The following is a 19,394-nucleotide window of genomic DNA, read 5'->3' as shown; positions in this document are numbered from 1 at the left end:
AATGCTGTACATATGCCACATGAGAATGCTAGTGTCGTGCTACTCCACTGTAAAATCGCAAATAACTAATACAAGACGATAGTATTAAAAATGAGAACTGGAACAGCTACGCTAAGTGGGAATGCATCTGGGCAAGATAGCCTGCCTCTGAAATACTGTCATTCTATGAACAGCTCTAAATTAACTCATTTCTATTAGTGCTCACTAGCTACCCGTAGATATATTGTAGAAAACTGAAGGAAAAAAGAAATATTGTGACCACCCTTAAATACTTTACTTTGCAGCCAGGTGACATCATTGAGACATGTCCTCTGCTTGATATAGGAAATAATATGAATACTGTAATATCCTACCTATCTACAAAGATTTGGAAAGTTTATAAAGGTGACTACTTCATTACAGTAAATAGGCAACTAGATGTGATGATCATTTTTTGGGTGAGAGCCACATCTGATAACTAACCCAATCTCCTTCCGTAACTTCACATTATTTTCCTTGAACTGCATACCAGTCAAATAGCCAGTTCTTTGTTCACGCCATTGCCCATCCCACTTAACTACTGTGAATCATTAGGTGTCTGTCAGTATCCATCTCCTTGCCATCTCTTTTCAGGATTGAACATGTCAAGCTTAGTCTTTCCTCATAAGAAATAGCCACTAGTTCCCAAATTAGTCATATCGTCTTTGCCTGAGATTTCCCCAAAACCTGAATTTCAAAATAGTCTCTCTTCTCAGTAATGTACACCAGAGTCTGTGGAAATATATATCTTGGGTCCTTCATCTGCTGCATCAGCTATAGTTTTGACAGGATCCTATTGCCTTGAAGCAGCAGCCATAGGCTCCAATCTTGCTCCATACACGTCAATGGGAGATCTGCTATTGACTTCAGTATGAGCAAGATCTGGCCGATAACATTTTCCCCCAGCGCTAGCAGGAGAGGATCTGTTACTTTAATTTGAACTTTCTTTATCTAGGTGAGGGAGATGGAGCAGAGATGGATTTTAAAAAAATCTGCTGATTTACATGTTTTGTTCTGAGTGACTCACTGCTAAGTGGATAATTAACATTTAAGTATCTTGGTATCTGTATAAAAGTAGCTGACATCCAAGAGATCTGACTTCCAAAGGTGTTTTTGTGTGATGACCATCATCTCGGCCAATACACTGGGAGTTGAGCTGCTAACCTCAACAAACAAAAGCATGAGCTGCTACATTTTGCACTAAAGAGCCAAGGTTCTCTAGTGTGGGGGCTGCAAACACTCATATCCTCCTAGGACTGGCACAGAAGTGTACCTGTAACACTCAGTCTCCATAGACTAAATTTGCTTTTGTGAGTTGTATTCTTGATAGATTTTGAATCAGGAGGTAAAGACAGATGGGAGTGTTTTAGGTTGACTTTTTTTTGGGAGGGGGGCTCATCTCAAGAGTCCTCACTCAGGTAGACCTTAAATAATAAAGGAATCAATACATTTTACAAATGACCCTTTTGCTCTCCCTTTAGAGCAAAAGGAAAAAATGGTGAGAATTAGCACTGAGATCGACATGATTGTTTCTTCTATCCTGGTTGCAATCCCATAAGAATCACAATTACATTGAAAGGTCCAGGCATTTTATGTGCATTTCCTGCTCCTTGGCTCCTAACGAGAGAGTGCACCAAGAGAGAATAAAATAACTCCTTGTCTTCTAGCTGTGCCAAGTACATGTCCGAACAAATTTGTAGAACACCGATGCTGCTATTGAAGCACAAGGATAAAGCAGCATGTGTGACCAGGTGCACTGTTCCCAAATTCTGTTACAGATCATCATTTCTTCTTGTCTACCTTGCCAAGGTTGTCACATGTCTTTCAAATTACAGTCATTGCTGGGGTAATTAAAGTGCTCTGTGAGTGGTTCCCGAGGATTCCAAGTTTTAGTTTGGGGAATGAAAGGAGCAGGAGGTTTGACAGTTGGAATGCAGGACAGGCTGGAAGAAGACTTGCATCCAACAAAAGACTCATTTGAAAAACTTGCATTGACCTTTGTTCGTGTGCTGACTCAGTTAACCCCCTGATTTCATGGTTTAGACAGCTCAGTCAAGCAGGGGGTTACGGGAGGCCATTTTAAACATAGGATGTCAGATTCTTCAGCATCAGGGGCCAGATTGAGAAGTCAGATCAGTTCTTGGCTATATGACTGCAGCCTTAAGTAACAAAACCAATGGGCATTTTAGGGAAATAGCCTAGTATGACAGAACCTTTTCCTCTGATATTTTATATGGTTCCTTAAATTGGCCCCAGTCCATCAAATCACTTAAGAATATGATCCATTCACTTCAATGGAGCCACTCACATGCTTAAAGTTAAGCATATTCTTAAGTTCTTTGGTGGATCAGGGCTATAGAAAAGACTTAGGTAGCAAATCCTTATACAATGCACTAAGCACTTCAGAACATGTGCAATTTATTGGGTATAGTTAATGAGTTCTGGGCAAATAGTGAAAACAGTTATTAAAAATTCATCAAATAAATTATTAAATTCTTATTTGACCAGCTATCCTGATGATGGGGAATAGCCAAAATGCAGAGCATGGCCACAAGAGGAGAAGGGAGAGGAATAGGTTTGATTGCTTTGATCACCGCTGTCAGCACTACATAAGTCGAAGTTGCTAACTCAAGACCAGCATCAGCAGATTTTCACAAGAATTGGAATATTTCCTCCTTCATGTGAGTGAATCTCTTGTTTTGTGGTTGTAGGTGAGAGTCTACAATCTTCTGCAGTATGAGCACGGACCAGAGGATGTGCTGATCTTAGCTACCGATGGACTCTGGGATGTATTATTAAATGAAGAAGTGGCAGAAGCTGTCACAAACTTCCTACCAAACTGTGACCCTGATGATCCCCACAGGTTTGTGCTCTTACCTGACCGTTAGAGTTCCTCTGCTGCAGCAAGCCTGGGCTTTGTAACTCATTTGTTTCGAGAGAGTAATATGAAGTGAATGAACCTTCTCTTGTAAGTTCTTCTGTATCTCTACGGATAGTTTGCAGCTTGGAGGCTCTCAAAGTGGGAATTATCAAATACGTGTTAAAAACCTGCTGACTGCATGGGGATAGGCTGGGCAGTACAATATCTTGGCATGGTTCTATTTTTCCCACCACACTAAAGCTGTGTGGAGACCTCAGCTTCTCCCAGTGAAGGACATGGCCTATTTGTTTGTCTGGCTGATCATTTCCTTCTGGGAAGCTATTTCCCACTGAAGAATAACTTTCTCTTTCCCCTGAGGAATTTAGCAGCCGCAGTGCCACAGCACCAACCCAGTAGGCTTTGTTGCTAGGGAGTGCTGGAAGGAAAGGTAGTTTGCCCACCTTGCCCCTACAGGTTCTGAGCATCTTTTCCTCAGTGCAGTCATGTGGTGCAGGAGCATTGAGGCTACATGTGGTTTTTTAATGTGGGGCTCCCGTACCATTGCTCATTGTGCATTCACTTTACGGGTCATGTTATGTTCTTAAAACCAGTCTTCAATAGCACATGCTCAGAGTGCCAACGGCTGAATAAGCTGAGTGAGAACAAGAGATGAAAAGTTTGATTGCAGCCTGTTTCATCAATAATATTTGCTATTTTCCTGGCTTTATCTCCTCTTCCTGGTCAACATTGCTCTTCCCAGCATCCTATTATCTAGCAACATTCCCAACGAGCTAAATGTCACATGTTCTCCCTTGAGCAAGTGGGTCAGTCTGTTTTATTGTGAATTAAAATATCAGAGTGAAGGGGCCTCATTGTTGCTTCCCAAAATCAGGCCCTGTGGTTTCTGTGCGCAGCCATCCCTCTCTCCCGAGCCGTCCTCTCTCCTGGGTTGCATTTTTCCTTTTATGAAAACTCCCACTCTAATACACCCAAGAAAAGAGCTTTTTAAACATTTTGTTCCCTTTTCCCTTGTGTCAACTGGGAGGGCAGCCTAGTGTCAGACACAAAATCTGGGATATTTCGGCACCCAAATGAAAATGTGTGGAAAAATCCATAGAGCTCTAGTTACATTAGTCTGTCGATGGCAGTTGGTGTGGGAAAGAGGATATAGCAAGTCTGAAAATCCTTCATGTGTTTGTTTCTGAATCATCATCTTTTCAGTCTTAGCCCTGTACTACCACACAGGGAAAACGGGGAAGATAACCGTGGGCAAAGGCACTCTGACACCCGCTTGGGTTTTTAAGTGACAGCCATTCTAGAGAAAATTGCAAACAGTATTTTCTTATACTGACACTTACAAACATGGAATGTAAAATAGCATTTCCCTGCGAGTGCTGGATTGTCAGGTGAATGGATGATTAGCGTGAAGCTGCAGCTGTGACATTCTGACCTTCACAATCTCTTCTCTCAGAGAGATGTGGTAGAAATGAGAGAGCCTGGACTGCTTGACTTCCCTACAGCTTATTAGTCCCTCTGCTAAGATAGATAGATAAATAAATACTAGGTTTTGCAGGAGAGGCCAGGGTTATGGCATCATACAGCCTGCTCAAGAGAAGAGAAGCAGCAGCAGCATATGTATATGCTGAACAGCCGACACAAAATGGTGCTTTCATTTAAATAAAACAACAACAACAAAGTCTAGGGATGTGCCAGCAGGATTGGGAAAATCCATCCCCCTTCCTCCTGCTGTGTTCCCAAAGAGGTAAATACCAGCCAAACCAAGTGCTAAAAGGCTCCCCATATACTGTAGTGACTGTATGTCTCTTCTATAAATAAGTTTTTTGAGGGGTTGCTTCCTGGATCTCTGAACCTCCCCACCAATCTGGGACTTCATTGACCCAGCTGTTGCTTCCTCTCTCCCTGGTGCACACCTGCCACACCCACCTGCCCCCCAAAAGGGAGAGTCTCAAAAGAACTGTCCACAAAACCTGGCGCTGCCCTTCTTATCTTGGTTGCTTCTTGCTCATGGCTAGTATGTGCACATAGTACTACTGAGTGCTGACTCCAACTTGCCACTGCAATGGGAGGAATCTGAAAGCCATGATGGAGGCAACAGCTGATCATGTGGATATCCAGCCCACCATCCTGGGTTGGGAGGAAGAGAGGCTGGGTGGGTGACAGAGGGAATTTCCCTCTGTGTCAGATTGGCAGTGACTTTGAGGGGATGTGCATTGGCTTCTTCTGCAGCATGGGGCCTGGGTCACTTGCCAGGATCATCTGGATATTTCTCACTTAATCAATTCCATGCCATTGCAGGGGCCTTGGCCACTGGTGCACCTCAGTCCCTCTTGTTCTCTGCCTGTGGCACACCATAGTTTAGTCTTCCTAGGGCTATAATATTTTGGTCTAATTCTGGGTGTTGGCCTTGGTGTGGAGGTGGCTGAGTGGTATTTAGTTGCCTGTAATATGCAGGAGGTCAGACTAGATGAACTGGTGGTCTCTTCTGGCCTTAAACTCTGTGACAAACACTTGTAGCTCCCAGGGCAGCTGCCTACAATCACCCCATTCATTCCCTATTAGGCACAATGACTTTCTCTTGGAAAATCTGAGGCACAGTTGTCTCCAGGTGGGTAGCAAGGACTACCTTAGCAAGCAGTTAGAAGAAGTTGTCTGCAAAGCTTAAAGTGAGCTGGGTGACTCAGCCAGTCAAAAAGCATAGAGAACCCCAGGGAAAGTCCCTTGCTGTTGAGAAAGTCCCTTGCTGTTGAGAACATCTGAGTCTGAAGTAGTGCTCCACGGTGGACAGACAGAGAGCAATGTTGACCATCCCCCATCCTAGAGAATTTTCCTGTAATTTTTCTCCTCTTTTCAGGACATGATTCTACTTGCAACAGTGCAGGAATATGCCCGGGGGAGGATGGAGAGCTGGGTTTTGTGTGGAGTTCAGCTTAGAAACAAGTTGCTTGATTGTTGATTTTCCTGGTTTTGGCACCGCTGCCATCTGTATTTAAACAAGCTTTCCCAAAACTTTTGTTACATACTAATGAAATCCTGTCATCAGTTAGTAGCAGACCCAGAACTTCTCTAAGCTCCGGTGAGGGAAGTAGTGGAAAGAGGAGGAGAAACTAGTCAGGAATCAGTTAGGAACAGAGGGATCCTTAGGGTGTTAGGCGATGGTGGAGGAAGAATGGTCAGAAAATACCTAACAGAACTTTGAGGTGCCTCACCTGGCTGATTAATGTGAGGGAGGGAGTCATCAAACAATATATTTAAAACTTTATCCAGAGAATCTCAGTTTATCCGAGCTGAGATCAGCAACACTATCCAAGGACATACACATACCCAGAATCATGAATAGCTTATTGTAAATTAACAGTGGAGAGGAAGCATGGTCCTGAAAGTAGTCACTGCACTGAGATCCTATTTAATTCCTGGCTCTGCCACAGACTTCCTGTGTGAACTTGGGCAGATCACTTCATCTCTCTGTGCCTCTGTCCCCTATGTGTGAAATGGGGGTGATAATACTCCCTTCCTCCCACTCTGCCGGCCTTATCTATTTAGATTCTGGGCAGAGACCATCTCCTGCTACATTAGTGTACAGCAGCCAGGCGAACAGGGCCTTGATCTCTGTGGGGTCTGCTACCACAATACAAATAATGGTGCCTACCTATTCAGCAGCTAGCCATTTACAATAGGTCTAATCTTTCAATTGTTCAGAAGTTAACTTTATTTTTATTATCGCAGTGCCTGGGGGCCCTACTCATAGATCTGCACCCCATTGTGATACGTGCTGTACAAAATCAGAACAAAAATGGGGACAGTCCCTGTATCAAGGGGCTTACGCTCTAAATACAAGACAAGATACACCAGATAATGGATTAGACAGTTGGGGGAGTACAAGGAAACCATGAAACACAATTGGTCTGCATGGTAGGCATTGGTCTGTGCATGCCAGCAGCCTAATCACAATAAAGTTTTTTCTGGTTATCATGACAAAGGAGAGTTTTGAAGTGGGATATAAAGGCAGATAATGAGGTAGCTTTGCCACACATTTCTTGCATTAAGAATGAAGATTCTATGTTAAATGTCACCAATGAGTTAGCTGAACTAATTAGTAGAGATTATTATACAGTATACAAAAGATTAGGAATCCTAAGAGGAAAAGCAGATTTTCTGGGTCTCATTCTGATCCATCTAACATTGGTTTAATGCCATTAAATTTAGTGAGGTTATTCCTGATCTAGTCCAGTGTAAGTCACACCAGAATCCAGGCCCTTCTTTACTTAAGTCTCAGAACAAACACATTTATTAGTGTTTGACCTGGTGTTCTATGAATGGACATCTGAAGTGAATGTTAATTTGTTCTTTTAAGTAATTTTGTGCCAGATCATTTAGGGACTTATAAATAATAGTGGCAAGGCATTTTTCATGCCAGCTTGCAAGAAGTAATTAAAACAGTCTTTCATATGGCTTACAATGATATTTATGAAAATTACCTTGCAGAATTGCTCTTGTTGCTTGGTTATAAAGAATATTTAAAGGGTTTAAAATACTGTGTAAAAGATTTTACCTAATTACCTCACAGTAGTCCAAATGAAGTATAGCTAATGGATTCATGATTGTATAGCAGTCCTGACTATGAAACAGTGTCCTATTCTTCGGAGTAGTCAGTTAAGGAGAGATCTTACGTATTGATCACTTTGCAAATATGTTTAAAATAATGTTGTCCAGCAAAACTCCAAGTTATTTGATAAGTTTAGTAACACATCCTACGGTAAATTAATCAACTTGAATTTTTAAATGACTGGGAATGTGGAAATGACCCATGGGAGAAATTGTATGGATCCTGTAATACCTTCCACATTGTGGTCATAATAAGAATCTCCATGTTGGGTCAGATTAGTGGTCCATCTAGCCCAGTTTCCAACAGTAACTTTAGAGGAAGATGCAAGAAACACTAGAGTAAGCAGTTATGGAATCATCTGTCCGCAGGAATGGTTTCTTACTAACACCCATTAATTAGAGGTTGGCTTATGCTCTGACACATGACGGTTTACATCCCTTCCAAAACTCTTGGGGTTTTTGATAGTTTGTTAATTCTTAGTATTGGAACTCTGGATGTCTGTTATCTATATAAATGCATAATTCTTTGTTGAATCCTAAAGATGGGCCCAAACTGCAAAATACCTATATGTACTCTTCCTAGAATGAAGCAGTATTCAGGTTCAGGTTCTAGTTCATCCCATTACAAAAATGGAACCTCCTGTGAATTTCAAATCCAAGCTTTCCTGTTTCAAGCATAGTTTGATATGAGGTTTTGGTTCTATCTCCTCTTTTTAAAAACTATGGCGGTGCAATCACATGGAAAGTGCGGTTGATTCATGAGATAAACTGCAGAAGTTTTGCATTGTCATGTGGTACCTGTCATTGTGGTCATCATCTGAATATGAAGGCTTCATTTTTTATTTCAAGTGTCCATTAGAGCATTAGCACAGTGTCTTCATCCTGATCCCACTGTAATATAGGCCGCTGGGCTCTAACAGAGGTCACCTCCTATATGTAAATATAAACCTGCTGATATTCTGCTGTCCTCCGACTTGCTGTGCAAGTGAAATTACACAACAGTGTTCCTAATTTTAAACACAGTGGAGTGATGATGGGAAAGCCCTTATGTGGCAAAAGGGAAGGAAAAGAGAAACAACAGAAGACAGAATGAGACATAAGACTACACTTCAGGATTATTACATGTTATAGCTGATGCTCTGCATCTCCCCAAAACAGATGACATGATCCCTGCCCCAAGGAGTTTACACAATGAGACATGAAGTAACAAGACAGTAGGGAGGGCTGATCACTTTGTGGTTTCCCAGTGCGAGCTAACCAGTGGCATGATGGAGTAAGAAAGGTGGGGGGTTAATATTTACACAAAATGGACATCCTAGCTGGCTAATTTCTTGTAGGTATTGTGGTAGGAATGGGCCTTAAAGGGGAACATGAATGATGAGTGGAAGGAGGCCTTGCAGATCAACTCAGGAAGTGTGGTCCATACATAGGGAGCGGTGAAAAGCGTAAATGAAGAAGACAATGAAGGAGCATCAATATCATGCTGTTTCCTCGTATGAGGCTGATACAGCTCAGGCATTGCAGCTGTGCTCCCTGATTGCTACTTCAGAAATCTTTCCTTCTCACCTTTCCCCATGTCCTGTACCTGCTCTCAGGCTGTGGTGATAGGTAGGAGGTTCTGGGGAGTCACTCTACCTCCTTTGTGCTTGGGAGGCTGGGAAGCAGCCCAAACAGGCCATACAGTCTGCCAAGAGTATATTTCCCCCACTGCAGCCATTTCTCTTTGCAGTACTCTGCTGATCAATACTGAAAGCTTCAGCGGGAGGGAAAAAAATACTCTCAAATCACAAAAGTTGCAATCCGGTGCGGCTCGTCATTGGGAAGACATACTGTAAGACTACTTCAGCAGTTATCTAATGCTGTCTTGACAGTTCAATCCCAAGTTCACAGCATTAGTGGATAAAGCATTCAATAATGGACTGCTGCTGCTATTCATCTCCAAGTGCCAGAAACTCACCCCGTTTCCTCTGATGCCCAGCTGAACAGCAGTGCTCTAATTCAACTCTGCATTGGAGGAGGAATATGTTCCCTCTTTACTGTCTTTACCTACTCTCTTTTCTTAGCTTCAACATCCTCGTTTTCTTGTGTATTTCATATTCTGTCTGTGTGAGAATCTCTGGCTTACTGAAGGCTTTTGTAATCTTGTCATTTCAGAACAGGAAAGCCCTTCAGCTTTTATACAGCAGCTTAAAAGCAATAGTGACTCCTTTGTGGTGTTGAATTATGGGAAGCCCTTGTAAATTAGGAACAGGTGAAAGACAAACTTTCCCTTTCACTGGCTTGCTGGCGTTTTCTTCTCCTAAATTCTGACAGAAATTGAGAAATCCTTGAAAATATGCTCTTAGCTGCAGCTCTCGTTGATTGTTTTTATTCACCGCGTGTCTGATACAAACTCTGGGTGTGCCGTGTGGAATTTATTTGTCCTTTAGCCTCGCATTGCATGTTGGTATATGGAAGCTGAGGCATATGAATGTGTATTTCTTTGTATTAGGGCAATAGGGTCAGTGCTTCTTGTTATCTCCTCTCCCTGTTCTTCAGGGTCTTTACTATAGAACAGACCTTGGCAACTGCAGCGTGTGTGTGTGTGTGTCTAAGAGAGAGTTTGTGCCTATTTCATTGCCTCTTCACTTGTGTAAAGTGACCCTTAGGCCCCTTTCTTATCACAGAGAGGAAATCTCTTGTTAAAACTAGTGAGGCCTAGAAAATCTTACCAGTTTCTCACTGCATCGCCAAAACACACCGTACTCTGCTTTTAATCCGTTATTTGCATTTGACATTGATCCTTCCTTTACATTCCGATTTTCAATCTCCGTTTACCATGCAGTGAAGTTTACATTGTATTTTAAAAATCCCTTCCAACTGCTGATTCTTTGTGTAGTGTGTCATAATATTTCCTGGAGGGCTGAGATACCAACACATGTTAAAATGAAAAACAGTAATAATGACCACTGTCATGCTGTTTCTTGAGTATTCATCTTCGCCAGTTACATACAATCTTTTCTGATTCAAGCTTTGTGCCATTAAATAATGCATTCTCAGCTTATTCTAACCTCCAACCCTGTAGCAACCATCTCTTGCGTAATGAGCGCCCTGCCATTTATGATCATTTGAAGTGTCTGCTCTTTGTCCTTAGATGAGTTCTGGTGCAGGTCACTTCCCCAAAAGGTTTCCCTGGAGTGCTGCCCTTAGAACTGGTTTGGGGCCTTGTCCCTTGTACTTTGTGTTGTTTCTAGGAAGTGATCCCTCACAGTTGGTGCGGCGACGTACCTGACGTCTGTGGGGTTTGCCGTGATGCCGGAGTCCTTGGTTCCTATTCCCTGTATATTTGGGTCAGTGTTTGGTGCTGATTTTATTATATAACCCCTGGATACCTTCCCACCCCCAAAACACGCACACCCATCCTGCTGCCCCTTTCCAGGCAGAAGCAGACAGGCGCTGGGGAAACAGGGATGACAAATATTATCAGCTTTGAGATAGCCTTGTGATGGGTGAAAATGTACATTGTCATGGAAGTGTGGATCCAGCTAATGCAACTAGGATTATGTGGGATATTCTTCATGAAGCTGGGGGACGACAAATATCTGCAATAAATACAATGCAGCTCAGCTCAATGGAGTGCTGCTCTGTTTCACAGTTTTGTAACTTAATGAAATAGCTAGCAAATATTTCCAATACAGTAAGCACCTAACAGCTCACTTTGGAACGGTCTTCACTGAATTTGTGAATCTGAAGAGATTGCTGATATCATTAATCTGACTATATAACCTCTATGTATTTTGTCAGTTTTAAAATAATTAATGGTTTCAAAATAGGATACTGTTTCAGTGGAAACTGACAATTCATCCTTTTGATGTAAGGTATAAATTGAAGTAAAGATCAGGGAGTTCCTGGATTTTATTTTTGGCTTTGTAACCAACTCACTATGCGTCGTGCTCACCCTCTTTGCCATAGTGTATCAATCTGTGAAGTGAAAATACTACTATTTAACCTTCTTTAAAGAGGTGTTTGACACTGAAAGTCAAGGTTTTCAAAAGGGGTTTAGTGATTTTTTGAGGTGCTCCATATAAGACCCCTTACAAAGGCCTAATTTTCTGAGGGATGTTCAGCACTTTCTGCAAATTGGGCGACCTTAAGGTGTCTCAAGTTGGGCACCCAAAATCACTAGTCGCTTGTGAAAAACTTGGCCTAATGCTTTAAAATTTGTAAAATGCTTAGAGATCCTCAGGTGCTAAATAATTTTTACTAGTAGTCAACACTTGTTCTTTGATTGCTGATGAACAGATCTGACAGCTTGTCTTTGTATTTCACAAATGTAAATCTCATGAGCTGTGAAAACAAATTCTTCGTAATACTAGCAACCGTGATCTCTGCATGCTCTATTTCTGCAATGTAACTGTGTTCCTCCTCCTCCACAGATACACGTTAGCAGCTCAGGACCTGGTGATGCGAGCCAGGGGAGTGCTGAAGGACAGGGGCTGGAGAATATCCAATGACAGACTGGGCTCAGGAGATGACATTTCTGTCTATGTCATTCCTTTAATACATGGAAACAACTTGTCATGAAAGTAGCACCGACAATGATAATGGGAGGGTGGTCTTTTTAGGAAGAGCCTTTGAAAAGACATGATGTTCAGATCTGACCAGGACAGTTCTGATTGATGTAATTTAATCTAAACTCATGCTGGAAGGTGAGGTTTCTGCCCAAAAGGTAGGGCTCTGCACATATACTGTACACGATTAAAGGTATCTCTTAAGGTTACAGCTTCCCTATATTAATGGTTTTTGGTGCTTAACAGGAATGGAACTTAAATGCTGCTAATATATTATGGATTGATGGTTCCCTGTATTGTTCCTCCATGTGAGGACCCCATTGTGACCTGAAACTGGACTTGGCTGTTTCAAGCCACATGGTAAACTGAAAAAGATTATTTTCAGTTTTGAAAATAGAAACAGGGATTGAAAGCCAGTGAGGCTCTCAGCAGCCCCAAGATGACTGAAGTTATGGACTTGGGATGGGTCATTTAAAAAACAAAACAACAAAAAACAAAAAAAGTTAAAACTTGAGCTGACACTTGATGTTATTGGTCATTACGAGTAATTGTCATTCTTTTTCCATGAAGAACTTCCAAAAATTGCACACATATGATTGAGTTCTCATTTTTCCCACTTAAACCCCCTTCAGAACACTCTGGAGACTTTACAGCTCCTTATTTCACATGTTTTGGTGGCAAAACCAAGACTGTCCTTGTGACTTGGTCTAACCCACCACAGCCAAGCCATCTGCAAAAATTGCCTTGGCGAGTAGGGCACATTGTGTTGGTACAAGAATAAATCTTGCAACAGGAATTGTTTGTCAAGATTTCCTTTGATGTGTAACCATGACGTACCAGATCTTTACTTGATGCAGAGTTCCTCTGGAAGCCAAGGTTTCTTTGGGTAGGGCTACCCTGCAGCTCAGGTAGACTGACTCGTGTTAGCGGGGCTCGAGCTAGTGCGCTAAAACTAGCAGCATAGACATTTCAGCTCAGGCTGGAGCTTGGGCTCTCAAGTCTAAGAGGTCTGTGGGCTTGAGAGGCTGAGCTCCAGCCTGAGCCACAATGTCCACATTCCTATTTTTAGCCCTCTAGCTTGAGTCCATCTGCCCAGGCTGGGAGGCTTGCTCCTAGCTGGAGGGTAGACGTACCTTTTGGAACCTAGGATTTACATTCTTTGGCTGGTTCTGTGTACTTTATCATGCATCCTGTTGAAAAGATCACTGGACATACAGCTTAGCGATCAGTGTTCAGTAAATGTATTTTGTCTTCTGAGTTTGGGTGTCTATGGTAAATGTTATTGTTCTCGTTATTAACCCAGAAACACAGATAGCAACCTTATTGAAAACCCTTTCACTTCTGTCTCCCTTATTATTCACCATAAAAGCCCTCTGCCTGCCCCCATCATCAGAAGGTGGCAACTCACTCATAACTGTGCACCTTCTGATACCAGCGGTAGAGGATTAACATGTTAGTGGAAGTCCTTGGCTTGCCTGGTCTCCTCTGCCAGTTGTACTCACTTGATGTTAAGAAAAATCTCTCTAAATAAGATACCAGCGTAGAAGCAACAGTGCAACAGGAAACCATTCAGGCAAAATGCAATGTAGACATAGCCAGTGTAGTGCAGTAACTGGAGGTGTGATTTGCAGCTCATGTAGCCATATCTGCACTAGCCTTAATCTAACTAATCTGGCTCAAAGCAGCAGTGAGCTTCAGCGTGGGCTAGCAATGCCAGGGTGTGCCCAGAGGTCCCGGGGAGCTTGGACAGCCTGTGCTGACACCCACACTGCTGCAGCTTCACTGTTATTGGGACCTGGGCTAGCTAGATGGTTATGGCTCCACAAACTGCAAAGCACAGCTGGGATTGCAATGCAGACATAGCTGCAGTTACTGGTCTTCACTGCCAGCAATGTCAGTCCTTTTTGCAGAATCTGCTAACAGATAGATGGGTCCTCATGTCTAGCGAGCCCCCTAACTGTGTACTGCTGAGCTGCTGATGCCGGTTTGTAAATAAATTTGCCTAGCTAGGAGAAACGCAGTTGACATAATCATAGAAATATGGGAGTGCTAACTAGACACCTCACAAATGGTAAGTTTGTCCCAAAGGAGAAAGTGCCAGCTTTAACAAGCGGAGGCCGTGTCCTCTGCATTCCTTGAGGTGGTCACATTTTCTTCTGAATAGGAGAGGCCTGGAGCCTTCCAACTGAGTAATTTATTATGTGCTACATAAACAAGGTACCGTGTGTTTTCAGTGAAGCTCAACAGGTGTTTAGTTCATTCCATGGCACTACAAGGGCTGCTATGCCACCTTGATGTGCAAGTACAACAATCCCAGTGCACCAGACTTAAAAGCCCCTCCCTGTCACTGGCAAGCAGGAGTTCCAAGCTGAAATGAGGCAGTGCTGAGTGGATAATTTGGCTCAAACATGCCCCAAGTGTATGACTGTAGCCTGCAAACTGTTCCATGGATTCCACAGTGCCTGCATGTGAGAGCACTGCAGAAAACACAGCTGTTTCACAATCCAGAGCCTAAAACAGCAGCATATCTGCTTATGTATTGCTATGCTTTACCTTTTCTGCCCTTAGCCCTTTTTCTTTATGCAAATGGAAAGAGAGATGCAGATTTGAAATCTCACTGAGTCTAGAACATTTTCCACATAATCTCTCATATGTTTTATAGTTCAAGCAAGAGCTTTTCCTCATGCACCTATTTATTTTTTCTTTGTTTGGCCTAGTAAACTTATCCGTGTACTTTTTCATGGGTTTTGCGTAGTCCTCAGTGATTCAGTTCACTTAAATCAGGAGGGAAACAATGGCAAATCCTTTTGAGCGGTACTAACAGGAGGGAGCAATGGTACATCTCACGATAATGCCTATGGTACCCGCTATGAGCCTGATTGATACAAATCCAATGCCAGTGTGTTATCCTTGATTTTAGTTAGAAACATGGTGTCTACAGCTGCCATCATTCAGAAGACAGGAAGAAGAAAGATCTTTTAATTGAAACTCATTCATCAGCAGTGCAATTTGTGACTCTGCATTACAGCAAGATTTAGAATATTACTGTCCTTAAACTGCAATGGAAAATATACCTTCCCATTTAACAACCTTTTAAAAAGTAACCTTAAACGTGTTTGGCACCAACAGTAAGGTGCATAAATCAAAAGTAGCAAAATGACTCTTAGCAAAATCTTCCCAGCATTGCTATTGCTTTGTGAATTGAGCTCAGTAGGTTTCCTTGTTTTTTCATTCAGAATTTCACCTCATCCCTTTGCAGCTAGCGCCTCAGATCATGGGGTTGGCTTCCAGAGCACTTCCTGGAAAGGCCAAAAGCACGTCACTCAGAACACTGAGAAAGAAAACAGAGACTCTTGAATTCTGTGGAAACTGAATTGCAGTCAAGTCCTTGTTTTAATGAGCTCCAAAGATGTTCTAGTTTAATAAAAAGCTTCCCAGTCAAACATAAGTTTACTGCAATTGTGCTGGTGTTTTTTGTTTTGCTTTTCATTCAAAACCTCTTAGACATGCACATGCTTTCCTCATTAGAAATGTCTGCCCAGTATAATTCCCTCTGATACAATACTGTCGTAGCCTGGCTTTTACCTACACCTCAGTATAAATACCTTCCTACCACCTCTGTGTAGCATTCCATACTTTTCTCCAAAAAGTGATGCTTTTAGGAGGCGGGGGAATATTTGGGGACGGGGGGAGAATTATTGAAAAGAGATTCAAGTACATCTCGTTTTATCACAGACTCTTGCTTCCCTTTGTAGATTTCAGCATATTATGGGTCACAGCAGCAAACATTTCTGAAGGCAAGTAGAAAGCTTTGAAAATTTTCTTCCCACCTATGACCACTGTTGTGTGCATGCCATTTTCCAGCAAGAGCATTTTGTGCCTTAAAGGCACTACACTACTTCGGTAATAAGGCACGTTCCATTAGGACAGCAAATCTCAGTCCCTGCGCTCCCAATACACACATGCGCCCATAACGGTTCTGCACACAAAAACGCTCTCACTCTGGTAGGATATTTGATATGCAGGAATTGGACTGCCTAAGAATGATCAGCTATGGTAATAATCCTGCTGTGCCGATCAATAATGCTGCTTCACAATGCTATCCCCCTCCAATCAAGCAGTACTATTTACAAAATCAGGCAAGTCATCAAATCATAGACTAATAGAAATTATATATGGAAAATGACTAATAAACCGTCTAGTCTATCTCTTCTGCAAATACTGAATAACTCCCTAAAGCTTTTTTTTTCCCCAAGTGCTTGCTCCAGTCTTATTTTAAACATCCCAAGCAAAATGACTTCCTCTGTTCTTCTTTGAATACTATTCCATATGCTAATACAGCTGCCTCTCAAACTTTCTCCTGCCTATGTGGCCAAAATTTTCTCTTGCTTAATTTAATGGAAAGCCTAGATATTTCATTTCTATCACGTCTCTTTAGGTAACCAACGGAGTTACATTCTCTGAGTGAATACATAATCATACCACCTGAGAGAGCTGATTGTCAATAGCCCCTGCACCAGAAAAGAGAGAAATTTCCTAATAAAACAAATTGAAAAGCAACAAGGCTGACTGTAAAGTAAAAGTGGTTTTTAGGCCTTGGGACTGGCAAGAAATTATTTACATGATCAAGTGCAACTAAAGAGGTCTCTGAATTACTGTAGTAGCTATGTCCTGTCTCCATGCTGATTTGAAGCACAACACTTACAATATCTGGACGGGTCTTGGCTTTGAACTGTACTTGTACATAGACTTGGTTTTAAAGGACACTACGCAACCCAGCCAACTCTGTCATATTTGTTCTTGCCTTTTTTTGCACATGTGACATCATGGCTTGTATCTAACATGAATTCCAGACTCTGGTAATTTTGTTTTCATGACATTCTAGATGTGTAAATAACCTTTTTGTTCTATCTGGCTCTTAGATGTAGATATATTAATGTGGCTATCATATAGACAGTGACCAAAAATGCTGTAACTGTGCTGCTGTTTTCTACCTGTGATGTACTTGAAGGAGGCTCCCTTGTCAACCTCCACCTTTTTTGTTCTTCCATGGGTACTTTCTTTTACTACTTTTTTTGTGTTTTACATTCGGTAGCCGCCACTTTCCGTCATTAGCATATTTTGAGGAATGTTTGATTGTCTAAACTTTGTATAGCCCAAACAAAGAAGAATCTGTTGGATGAAGATGTTTTGGACCAATGTACTTTTGCTTTGTGACTGTGAAATGTTACCTTTTTTGTAACCCGAGAACAAAAAATGTTTAGTAAAGGGATATATTTTGTGGGTTTTTTTGAAACTTTTAAGTGCAATGAAAAAAATGAGGATGCTGAAGAAATGTATGCACAGAGAAGTTTTAAAATAAAAAATAAATTATATATATATATATATATAAACACTTTATTTTGATTGTCATTGTCATGGAGATTACTGTCCCAAATTCCTTTACTGTGAAGTTGATGATTGGCTAGTAATGACTATTGTTAACATGCTGTGTCTTACAAGAGATGGGATGATTCACTGCCAAATAGTCTCACATCTCAATGGAATTTAGGGAGCTCTTGTGAAGCAAGGGCATGGTCACCGGCTTCTATGAGAGACAATCTGGTCTCTCAGCCTCAATGGACCTCTAAGTCGTGGTCAGTGGGCCACAGCCTGACAGAGTGGATGATCCTGCAAAGTGCTCAATCATCAACTCAGTTTATGGCAAATGCAAAATGGTAGCAAGTGAATATGAAAATTAGATGTGAAGTGACTTTTGAAAAGTGAGATGTACTTCTCCAGGGGAGCAACCTGGAACTGGGTACCACTGAGCCCTCTGTCTCACCAGCCTGGACTCTCTCACTCACTGTGATGCTGTGACAAGCTGCAATCCTCTCCAGGACTTGCACCTACACAGCCATACGCAAGCAGAGACACACCCAGCTGCATTACATGAATGATTTCACTAGCCACTTATGAATGAACAATAAAGGTTTCAGCCAGTTTCCCTCCATTTCCCCAGCCTAGGAATCCAGAACTATAGCATCTTGTCCTGGTCAAAAGCCTGGCCAGCGTACGTGTATTACACAGTCCACCCCTTCCTCAATGTGGAGAGGACAATGCAGCAGCCCCTGTCCCTGAGCAGATTTCCCTTTTGTTCTTCAAACACCACACTATTTTAGGTGAAAAAAATAAAAGATTTATTAACTACAGAAAGATCGATTTTATGTGATTATAAGTTAGCTACCTAGAAAACTAAACAAAATCACCATCTAATTTCTATAAACTAGACAGGATTTGAATTAAGCAGTCTCTCACCTAGATGGTACAAGCAGTTTGCAGATCTTTCATACACAGGCAGGGATTCCTCCTTTCCCACCCGGGACCACTCTCTCCCCGTTCAGTCTTTTCTTGCAGATATGTTTCTAGGTGTTGTGTTGTAGGGGGAATGAGGCCCTGTAATTGTCACTTTTATAGCTTCTTCCGTGTGGTGGGAACTGCATTGTTCCAAGCAAAGTCCTCAGCAGTGTTTGTGGAAAATTACACGGAGTCCAGTATCACATGATCTAGTCACTTATCCTTACATGCTTTGATGAGTCATAGCAGCCATTATTTATATTCTGGCTGAAGCATCCACAGGAAAGTCCATCAGGCGAGGACAAGCTTCTTCTATGGCCTATTGTGTTTCTTAATGGGCCATTACTTTGAATGGTTCATCCACAATGTGCTGGCTAGACTGGATGTAAACTGCCTTGTGGTGTCACTCAAGGAGGAAATACATCTGAAATATTGGTACATAGTCAATATTTGTAACTTCAGATACGACAGTACATACAATCCAACAGGATATTAATGTTTAACAGATGGAAGACTTTTAAAATGATACCTTACAAGGCATACTGTGTACAAAACAGATAATCATATCACCATGGTAAATATGGGGGTGCCAGGGTATTGCTTTGGGGCAGAGACTGTCACAAAAAGTCCACATTTTCAGGAACGGTCACTTTCTTAGGACTCGTGGGCTTACATTCTCAAGCTACATAACCATAAATCCAGACATCATTCTGATGATTCCACCAAACTAAACAAATGTATATTTGAGTCACAGAAGTGCAGAAGCATCTGTAAGGCACACTAGATACATGTAATAATGCCTGCCTCTTTGAATCATAGCAGACCAGAGCCCAGGGCACTATTCCTGCAGGAGCCCATGTATCACAGAACTCCAGCACTTTGTTAAAAAGCTGGAATTGCACCTATGTGTCAGCTTCAGAAACATTTCCCAGCAATCAAACCATACATTGTTTACATGTGTGAAGAAAATACCCCCAGAAAGCTTACTAAGTTAATGCCATTTTTTC

The 19,394-nt window shown here is 41.9% G+C and overlaps 1 protein-coding gene across 3 annotated transcripts in view; it reads left to right on the top strand.

Moving 5' to 3' along the window:
* Window positions 1-17,451, top strand: part of PPM1H (protein phosphatase, Mg2+/Mn2+ dependent 1H) — a 232,889-nt gene extending 215,438 nt beyond the window's left edge. For all 3 annotated transcript variants that reach the window (XM_045032965.1, XM_045032956.1, XM_045032973.1), the window contains exons 9-10: window positions 2,730-2,881; window positions 11,917-17,451. In XM_045032965.1, coding sequence (XP_044888900.1) covers window positions 2,730-2,881; window positions 11,917-12,064 — 300 coding nt within the window. In that variant the 3' untranslated portion in view covers window positions 12,065-17,451. The remainder of the gene's footprint in view (window positions 1-2,729; window positions 2,882-11,916) is intronic.
* Window positions 17,452-19,394: the final 1,943 nt, after the last annotated feature.

Source organism: Mauremys mutica, chromosome 1 (assembly GCF_020497125.1).
Source record: "Mauremys mutica isolate MM-2020 ecotype Southern chromosome 1, ASM2049712v1, whole genome shotgun sequence".
NCBI lineage: Eukaryota > Metazoa > Chordata > Testudines > Geoemydidae > Mauremys > Mauremys mutica.
Note: the sequence above shows the minus strand (reverse complement) of the source record. Positions and strands in the feature narration are given on the sequence as shown.